Source organism: Spea bombifrons, chromosome 7 (assembly GCF_027358695.1).
Source record: "Spea bombifrons isolate aSpeBom1 chromosome 7, aSpeBom1.2.pri, whole genome shotgun sequence".
Taxonomy (NCBI): domain Eukaryota; kingdom Metazoa; phylum Chordata; class Amphibia; order Anura; family Pelobatidae; genus Spea; species Spea bombifrons.
In genome coordinates, this window is record NC_071093.1 from 4,090,592 (window position 1) to 4,101,547 (window position 10,956).

General features: G+C 40.8%; 1 protein-coding gene across 1 annotated transcript in view; it reads right to left on the reverse strand.

Moving 5' to 3' along the window:
• Positions 1-9,509, reverse strand: part of TMEM163 (transmembrane protein 163) — a 37,657-nt gene extending 28,148 nt beyond the window's left edge. Inside the window, exons 1-2 of the mRNA XM_053471898.1 lie at positions 9,248-9,509; positions 4,779-4,898 (exon numbers count right to left, since the gene is read on the reverse strand). Coding sequence (XP_053327873.1) covers positions 4,779-4,898; positions 9,248-9,446 — 319 coding nt within the window. The 5' untranslated portion in view covers positions 9,447-9,509. The remainder of the gene's footprint in view (positions 1-4,778; positions 4,899-9,247) is intronic.
• Between the last annotated feature and the right edge of the window lie 1,447 nt (positions 9,510-10,956).

Consider the following 10,956-nt stretch of genomic DNA (forward strand, 5'->3'; position numbering starts at 1 on the left):
AACAGCTAACCAGCCCGATCTGATTTGGGTACCCTAATTACATACTTTAAAAGGTTTTATCTAAATAACCCTTTTCAGAAAAGAAGTCCACCCTGTGAACGTCCAGTCGCTGAACTCAAAATGTTTCTGTAGCTGGTGTCCAGCCGCTCCACCGCCAACTGTGGATAACTCTCATCTCTTGCTACCCTCAGGCAGTCACGGGGTAGGGGGTAAAAACAGCAGGAGCCCGATGAGGTCCGATTCTGTATAATATCCTTTCTTCTGCTGTTATAAGCTATGCCAGATATGATTTACCGCATGGCCATTGTTTGATAGTAGGAAAAAGGCTTGTTGGCAAAACAATAATTCAGAATCCTAAAGTGACGGCAATATATTCTCAATTATGCAAAATAACATGAGACCGGTTACTAGCCCCGAACAGCTCAGACGAACAGCCTCGTTAAACAAGATGCCGATAAATCATCTGTCGGAGAATCCTGTCTGAAACACCAGGTTCTTGCAGGTTCCTCCTTGAACTTCCATGCATCATGTTCCTGCCTTATAACACTGCTTTCCGCAGCTGAATGACATGTGGCGTCTATGGAACCTCATCGCGTGTCTAAAGTCAACTCTGATGCGGTGACGTCTTCCAACTCCGTGCCAAGCGCCTCCAATGGACGGCCAACAAATTCTATACAATGCGGCCAAATCGGCAGAGCTACTTGCAAAGCTCCTCTGAAGCTCCAGCTCTTCCAATGGACTCCATTGCTCTACTAATCGATTGAATATGAACTACCAGCTTTAACCCCTTAATGACAAAGCCCGTACATATATGGGCTCAAAATGCATTGTTTTCAATGGGTTTAGGGCCCATTGTCCTTAAGGGGTTAATGTGGCAGATTTTTTAATAACGGATGATAAGTATCAATTTCGCCCCGAAAAGATGCGAAAATACTAGTTCTATTTCACGGGAGTTACGCTTCATACTACTACCGCTCAACATCTCAAAGACACAAGGGAATGTGTTGTCGTCCGATCGAGTGACTCCTAACCATCAGACACCGATGCATCGGAAGTCCTCTGGTAGAGCATGGGTTAATTTAGTCGCTGGCGACTATAGAATTACTGCAGGCAGATGAGAAACACTGAAGGACCGACAAAAACATGGCAGTAACCTAGTCTCACTTGGGTCCCCGGCGACAAATAAACCTGCCGTGAGAGCGGAACCCGGATACTTTGTAATTCACACACAAACAATATTTTATGAGGATAATATAGCGGTGCGGTGCGCTCCTCCGTGACAGGCTGTGAAATATCGAGACGCGGGCTCGTTCCGTAGACTTTATGAGGCCCCTTGGGCAATCGCTCATACCCCAGGGGCCGGCCATGGAGGTCAATGCTCTGCAGGGGTAATCCAGACACTGAATGCATGTGATTTATCTTAAGAACTTCCAACCCAGTCCAGGCGCTGACAGCCAGGAGCTGGGATATCGCAGGAACGGCTACGTGAGGATGAAGACATTTTTTGAGGCACTCACCTTCCTGACACTTTGTCTCCGTCAACAAACAAGACACCCAAGCAAGGGGGTGATTAATTAGTGGGATCAGTGAGAAGGTTCATATCCCAACCCTCAGTTGCCCCAAACTTTAGGCTATCACTAAAGGACCTGTACACGATCATACAACAGCTTTTTAAAGGCTCCTTAAATTAATGGTGTCTGTTTCAATAAGACGCTGACCCCGCGACCTCATTCTCCCCGTAAAATAATCCTTACCAGCCAACCCGACAGAAGCCTTTTTTCCATTTCCCTGTTCATTAAACCCACATCGCTTATTCGTATCACTGCGGCAAAAAAAAAAAGCAAAGGGTCAAGGGCTTTGGCTTTAATGTGATTTTCTGACTGTAAGCTGTTCTGCCGAGAACTAGACCGAGATGTTCTTCTAACGCGTCTTCTATGATGACAGCGAGGTCGGAGGGCTATCTCTGAGACTCCTCATCTCTCACTTTTATTCCTTTAATCTCAGATAAGATTAATTTCCAGAAAGCTCCAAGGCAGTGAGTGATTAAGTCTATCTTCCTTTGAGGGTCCGGTTGTATCTTCTGCACGGCCGGCTCGTAGTCCTCGCTAAGATCTGTTCTTTTATTGTGTTAAATTAAGAATATAATCATATCAGACGGCCGGCCGCTCTTGCTGACGCGTACAAGATGCGATATCGGGGAGAATCAGATTGAGTGCCGAGGTGGTAAAACACCTACAGAATGGAGATAGTGGGATTCACACCAAGTCGCAACATTCTGAAAGCTTCTGGAACGGTTTCAGTGGAATTTTTATATCGTAACAAATGACTTTATCTCACAGGGTAACGTAATATTTCTGAAACCCAAAGTTTTAAACGAGGAATAAAAAATATATTTATAAAATATATTAAGTATTATCTAAGAAAAGGTCTAAAATTGTGGCTTTAAAAGGAAAGTCTAAAGGATGTCCACCAGGGCCAGAAGGGGGTGATTAGTTGGCCCTGGTGGACATCCTTTAGACTTTCCTTGGAACATTCTGGTACCGGTAACAATGCAGACCTACCATGGTCCAGACCTGATCTGACATTGACTGCTTTCTCGCAAGTTTAAAATCTCCATATAAGGACACTTTTATTTAAGGGGGTGGGGTCAGAGGTGTAGCTGGGGGAGGGGCTTTACCACAACTTTTTAACCTTTTACATAACTCTGTGGCGTATTGAAAGCACAATTTTGTACTTTATTTGCACAATTTATAAATACACTATATGGACAAAAGTATTGAGACACTTGGCCATTACACCAACAGCGACTTTGATGACATCACATTCTAAATATATAGACATTAATATGAAGTTGGTTCCCCCCTTTGCAGCTATAACAGCTTCCACTCTTCTGGGAAGACTTTCCACAAGATTTGGGACCTTTTTTTGTTCAAAAATATTTGAAATCTGCATACGCATCATTCATACACTTTGCCTCATTCTTGACCTTCTCTCCCCTGTGTGACTCCTTTTGCTGCTCCATAAGACATTCTACATCTTTATAACACATTCTTTATACAACCAGAGACATCACGCCAACATTGCATTACTCCTTATACAGTTTAGGGGTATAATTTAACCCCGTCAGCCTGTGCTATGAATATCAGTAATACGGAGTAACTTTTTAATGGTTACTAAAAAGTTAACAAAACAAAAATAGAAACAAAAAAATGAAAAATCTAAACATATCATTACAGGACCAGAAAGCTAGAAAAAAAACATAAAAAATCCTATTATAACCCAATTTAGCGGATTCCTAATGAACTGAGGCTCACAGATTAAAAATAGACTTTTTAAAATTGTTTTATTATTTTTTATTTTTCGGGTCCCATAGTAATATTTTTAGATTTTTTTTTAGAGGCTAAACTATATATTTCATGGCCGGACTGGTACTGACTAGGAGGCCCTGGCACTTTAAGGCCGCTGGGGGCCAAATGATGTAAGTGCTGTCGGAGTCGGGCGCTGTCCCAAAAAATCAGATTTATTCACATTTTCATCATTTTTTTTCTTCTTTATCATAGTATGTACTTGAATGGTTTAGTATTTATTTATTTATTTATTACCTGTCCTTGTCCTTCAAAACTCCAAAAGAACTCATTTTTTTTTTATTTCCATAGCTTTCACCGACGCGTTTTATGGCCACGAGATAACCCTCCAGACTTCACTGCGTAAAAAATGAAAAAACCTTTGTTCGCCCCGGAATAAATTTAATTAAAGCTCGCCTGGCCCCGTTGTACGTTTTCACCCGTATGCCGCGCGTCCGGATATAACACAATACGCCAGCGCCCTTCCTTACGCGCGCGCTCTTCGTATAAATTGCTTTCCGTAATATATGCTAAATTCTGCAGAACGCACTCGGCCAAATTGGAATAATCCCTCCTGGGATCTGACACGTAATTCCTACAGGTCCTACGGTACAGACTGAGCAGCATTACCCCGGCAATAACACGCGGCTTCATTATCCTGCCTGCACAGCGACACGGAACTCTGCAATTCTTATTACACTTTTTTTTTTATGGGCTGGAGGTGGAAATTGTTATTCCGGGGCAGAAATTATATCTGCTCGGCTGAATCTAAAAAAAAAAAAAAATCTGGGTCTGTCATTCATAAATCCCTGAATAAAAACCTGACACCGTGCCGACACCACTGCTTGCAAAACCATAGAAATGAATAGATATGAGATATAGTGAGCCGGACCCTCTATATCGGCTTCTCTTAGCCCGTCGGTTCTCGTTTCGTCAGACCCTTTGAATGTATGGATTGTAAGAAGCGCTACGGAAATTGTTGGCGCCATGTAAATAAATGATACAAATAAATAATAATAATAATAATAATAAACTCCTAATAAATCATAATAATAAAAATAATACATTAATAATAAGATAATAAAAATGAAATTATAATAATAGTAATAATAATAAATTTATAATAAAAAAGAAGCATATAAAGGATACAGTCGAGGTGTAAATGCTGCCTACAGTTCTTTCAGCTCCACACAACCGAAAGAGGAAAACAAACTTGTGCCAGTGACCCAAGATCCTCAAATTCTAGCAGCCCACGGTGCATTTGCCCCTCCGTTCCCCCCTCTCCTGCCCCTACCTGCATACCGACACATGTAAATGTGATTGAGCGCGCAGCGGGGGAGATTAGAGAGAAGAGGGGTTTTTTTTGTAGCCATTTTTTAGGCTGCGATTAGTCATCCTGAAAGACCCCGGAGAAGAAGAAAAGGGGGTACTCACTGAAAGCGGCGACTGCCAGAACCAACGTGACGCCAATGGAAATCCAGGATACCCACAATGCCTTTTTCCTGTAGTCCTGCGCTTCGTGCGGCTTAAGTCGTGTGCTGCTCTCCAACAGACCTAACAACAAAACAAAAAGAGCCTCATAAGTAACGGACTATTGTACTAAACAGCATGCTATACAAATACATCCGGGGACGATACCCGCCGCTCGCTGCTCATTAATAGAAGAAAGGAGTTTTCACTTAAAACACAGAAAATGGTTCTTTACAGTAAGAGCAGTAAAGATGTGGAATCCACTCCCCACAGATCCAATAGATGCCTTTAGGTGGGCTTGCTTTTTAGCCAAGAGGAATTTTAAGGGATACAATGAGTATTAATGATGGGATTTCTTAGAGCTTGTGGATCCAGTTAGAAATCAGAGGAATTTTTCCATTTTTGGCACCACTGGAAATGGATATAAGGTGGGGGGGGTTGGATCGACTGCAAGGTTGGACTTTTCCCAACCTAAATTACTGTATTAGGCACCTGTGGCCATATGTGTGATTGCAAGTTACCCAAATAGTTCCCTAGGGCTCAATTTCCATGATCCATACCAATTAGTGGCTATATTTTGGCTGGGAGTGATGGGAAGTATAATCCAACAGCAGCTGGCGGGATACAGATTGATCCATACGTATAAGTTACAGTATGATAAGCAGGTAGACTATAAGGCGCTGTCACGTGTGAGATCCCAAGGACCAGGCGGTTAAGCCGACTTAATCATAAAAAATCTTAACCTTTAAAAGTGAAGACTTGATTTCGTGTCACTGGGTGCAGTTCTGAAACACTCTTAATAAACAATTCAGATGTGACCTTCGCTAACGCAATTCGAGGACTTACTTTGCAAAAGCACAATTCACGCGTTCTCGTACCATCTTATGCAGCTACCACAATGTATCAAAAGCTTTCCAGGGTAACCGCACAAAGCCCTGCTTGCACACAGGTGTGATTTCAACCTGCGTCAGTTCAGCGTTGTCCATTAGAAATGTTGGCAGGTACGTGATGATGTGATCCCTACGTTACTACATTTTAAGATTTATTTCAAAAGATTAATGCACAGGACATAAATAAGCCATTGGGGACATAAGTTCCCTGATTCTAGAATATTAATGTCTCTGTTGCTATTAACCACTCGTTATGTATGTACATTTATCTATATGCAGCCTATATATTATTTGGTGTCAACATCTGCATACCTCCCAATCATCCCTCTTTGGCAGTCACAGTCCCTCTTGGACCTCAAATCCCTCTGCCCCTCATTCTTTCCCTGATGCCCTCAGAATGCTGAGTATGAGGGTATCACAGTGTTCTACACAATTATATATATACAGCATTTATATATTTATATATATATATATATAAATATATATATATATATATATATATACATATATATATATATATATATATATATATATATATATATATATTTACGTAGATAAATGTATATATATACTGTGTATATATATATATATCTCTATATATATATCAGAAAATGCGTCACGGGAGCCCAGCGCACAGGGTTTTCTGTCCCTGCGACAGACTAGTAATTTATGGAGAATCCTTTGTTTCTTGCTGTATCTCGGCAATCGGTTAACGTATAAAATAGAAATATTGATCTGGGATTAGACTACATTGTTTACTTGCTATGTTAAGTGTTTTTTGCCCTTCATAAGCAATTATCTAGAATATATATATTTGTTAGCCTGTACTTTACATTAAAAAAAAATACTAATCATCCATTTCCATGCAAGAATCGATTTAAACAAATCAATCAAATAATGCAATTAAACGACCTGTATATTAACATGAATTTTATTTAATTTTGAAATATATTTAAGGTCATGTTCCTTTTAATGGCATAACCTTTCTGGCCTTAGTAAATATATATATATATATATATTATTATTATTATTATTTTTAAATATATATATATATATATATATATATATATACTGAACTTAACACTTTCAGTGCCAGAGGTCGGTATGAAGCACATTGTTCTGAGGGCTCTTTGTGATCCCTGGCTGGGAAAGGGTTAACACATATATTAACACATATATATATATATATATATATATATATATATATATATATATATATATATATATATATATATACTGAACTTAACACTTTCAGTGCCAGAGGTCGGTATGAAGCACACTGTTCTGGCATGGAAAAGGTTAAACATTTTAGTAGTAGTTACTGTTGGCCAAGATAACAAAGAGCAAGACCGGTTCTTGATCAAATACATATTTTTGGCCCATGTTCTGTAATTGTGAAAACAGATTTCTCAATCAGCCCCATTTATAATAGAAAAGAATGCCTAAAATAGTCTGGTTTTTCCGCCTCCTCCACCCATCTGTGTCTGTCACTTTCTATTACTGCCTTCCTATGATATCCTATTTTTATCCATTATTGCAGATCCTTGCGGTGTTGTGTAGGGTCGGTGGGAACGTGGCGGCGGACCGTACGGGTGCCGGACCCGTTTAGTTTACTGGCCAGCTGGCCTGGGTGCGGAAATGGGCCCATAATTCTGCTTTGTTCTCCCCCGTTTTAATCCTTTGTAAAACCTGAATTAAATCCCTAAACTGGGAGGGGAATCTGGAGCAACCAGTTAGAATCGATAACTCTACTTAGGGAAAAGAATGGTGGCAAAATTAACTATTTTTTATCCATGGTTGCATTGAACAGTCCCATCAATCAAGGGTTAAATACTAATAAAGTGCATGTTAAAGTGACAGTGTTTCCATTAATAAACTAACACCGAAGCACACAGAAGCACACAGACGTCATGAATTTAATATCCTAACAAAAGAAAGACATTGCCTGTTTATAAATAAATAGAAATAAACAGAAACAGAATCATTCAATAGCCTAAAACAATCAGAAAAATGCAATCTAAAATCTGGTCCTGATGGACTGAAAAAGGGCTTTTATTCCACAAATATTTTAAACCCGCACAATATTTTAATGCCTGCTTAAAATACAATATTACCTAGAACTTGAGTTAAACCGGACCAGGAAACAAATGCCTTTCTAGCTAATTATTAATTCTTTTTTTTGTTATTATTATTATTGCTTAGGTTAAGGAAATATTTTTTATTAGAAACATATCGAATTGTATTTATGCACTGTTTGTTGTTTTAATATATAATATATTTTTTATTGTTAGGAACATTAGATCATTAGCCCTTTCTATCAATAAGTCTATCCCTACATTAATAATATGATATATTAAGATTCCTTTTTCCTCCCCACATTACTAAGATGCCTTGTCATTACCTCCTCTCTGTAACATTTAATGCCTGTGCTTTGATTTCATGGTTTCCAGACCTGATTCTTCCTTTTAAATTATTCATCTTGCCCTTGAAGGCTCCGAATGGCTGCTGCCCCTGTGGCTGTTTGGTGCCTGGGGTCTGGCATATGGGCCAGAAGGATTTGCCCATGCCTGGCACAGGGTTTGGCCGATGTACCATGATAAAAAGGCACTTCAGAGTTAGGTTATCACTAGGGGTGGTGCATGGTCCTGTATACAGTGACTGTGGGTCTGTATATAGTGCACAGTAATGTAAATATTTATGGCAGGTGGTTTGCTGGAAGATTCTATATTCTAGAAATTGTATTATTTGATGAAATTACATCTTCTGCGGAGATTAAGAGAAAATTAAAGGGAGGAGAGGAGAGAAGGAGAGATCAATAGCTCAGGCACTGTACCAATTCACAACTCAGCAAATGATTCTGTTTCTCAGTTTAAAAAGCCATTAACTTGTGATTTGGAAAGAAAGATCTTCTTCATATATTTTTTATTTGTTATAGAAATGTATTTATTGGGTCTCTCTGTCCATACTGTCTATATCTGGAGTGAATGATACATTAAACCTAGAATTCTATATCATCTATAGGTCTGCCTCTGACAGTAACCGATCAATAGATCCTTTTTCTGTCTCTCAGTGCTGATCCCTGAGACATTTCCATCTTTTATACAGGACTATGGTTTTTTTTTTAATCAATTCCATCAGTTTAGGGGTTGGTCTGTTCCTTGCAAACTCTTCACAATTTAAATGCCATGGGGTACCCGGTCAGTTACACTTTTCATTCATTTGCATTTATTTATATTGCAATAAAAGTTCCAAGAAAAACTAGCATTAAGTGATCTATCAAAAGGTGGTCCAGCTGCCCTTTACCACGACTGCCAAGCGTGGCTGAGTGTGATGGGAGTTCAGATCCCCTGGAAATGCAAAAGTTGCCTATTTCTAGAACAATGCATACAATCATATTGTAGCAAATAAAAGTCTAGGGCATTCTACCACCCAGCTAGTAATGAAAGGGTTAACCGCCAACGGGAGACCCCCTCTTTCCTATGCTGTCTTTTGGGGTCCCTACAACCTAAGCTGGCTGTTAGTAAGTTACAGAAACTCACCCACCTCTGTTCTCCACCACATCACTGAATTGGGCACTTTCACTGATCCTCATCTGCTGCTCCTGGTCCATGTGGCTGGTGTGTGGCCCCTGGCCCCTGTGTGCAGCCTGGTCTGGGTGGGTTGGCAGTGTCTGCCCGTTGCAGGAAGGTTGTACAATGCTAGGGTCCGGGACATGAGACAGCTCTGTGCCAAAGGGGTCCATCCTGATGAAGGAGAGGAGGAATGTGGCACCCAGGCGATATGTCCTCTCAGCACACACTGTGAAAACACACTGGATGTGGATCAGGATCCCACTGTCTTCAATGCAGTCTCATGACAGCCAGGGAGAGCTGCAGCCAAGCAGGGAGAGCTGCAGCCAAGCAGGGAGAGGACAGTAACACACAAGGTCTAATTAAATGCTGAGCTCCTGCCTCCCACATCCCAGCCTCTACTCAATGCAGGAGATGCAGCAGATGCAGGGGATGCAGGAGATGCAGGGGATGCAGGAGATGCAGGAGATGCAGGGGATGCAGGAGATGCAGGAGATGAAGGAGATGCAGGAGATGCAGGGGATGCAGGGGATGCAGGAGATGCAGGGGATGCAGGGGATGCAGGAGATGCAGGGGATGCAGGAGATGCAGGAGATGAAGGAGATGCAGGAGATGCAGCAGATGCAGGGGATGCAGGAGATGCAGGGGATGCAGGGGATGCAGGAGATGCAGGAGATGCATCAGCACCCCCAGGACCAACTGCAATCAGATGCCCCATTCCTGGCTTTGCCCCACATATGGATTCCACTGCTCACTGTGTTAACCCTTTCCCAGCCAGGTATCACAAAGAGCCCTCTCCTTAATACCTAAGCTGAGAGCTTTTGTCACCTTAAAATCATCATTTTGAGCTTTGGTGATGTATTAGGTGAAGGCAGCGTCATTTTTAAATGCCAGGGCTGACTCTTGGCGATTTAGAGTACATAGAGGAGATTGCACAGATGGCTCAGCGTATAGGTCATGAGTCAGTAATAATAAGGGGAAGGCACCCAGGAGAACAAGCAAATGGTTAAATATATCAAGATACAATGTATCAGACGTTATCTATCACTATAACACTGACTTATTACCAAATACATTTTAAATACTAGTTCTGATTTATTATACCAAACGTAGTTTCAAATCCAAAGCAAAACAAATGATACACATCAGTGCGATGTACAAAAGTATTTTTCTCATTTTTGCCCCAATAAACTCCCTTTATCTGCAGAGCTGGAGGCGCCATTGCTGTCAGTCATGTGATATTTTGGGTGATGCTTCTGGCACAAACACCACACTGAGCTGATGCTTTATGGCAATGCTAATGAAGTCCGTTCCTCCATAGACCTTCATTACTCAGAGAGTCAGGCTGGGTGATCAATACGGAGCAATTCTATTGTTTACCACAGACAGGATGGTAGGGAGTCGGGGGCACCCCCACTAAATGCTTGAACTGGCACAAGAAGCAGAATACCGGGTATTAAACCCGCAATAAAAACAAGAGCTTAATATAGAATTAGCTTGGTTATTACTTCTCAATGTGATTGGTCAGAACAAAAAGGCACAGAAATAATCTTTCTTCAATGAAAACGCAAGTGCTTTAATATTCACAAAGAGTATTAACCGTTTAATGCAGAGTCAGGAAACTCTAGCATGTTGCACATGATATATTGTATCTTCATTGGGCAACAAAGGGTTACATGTTTT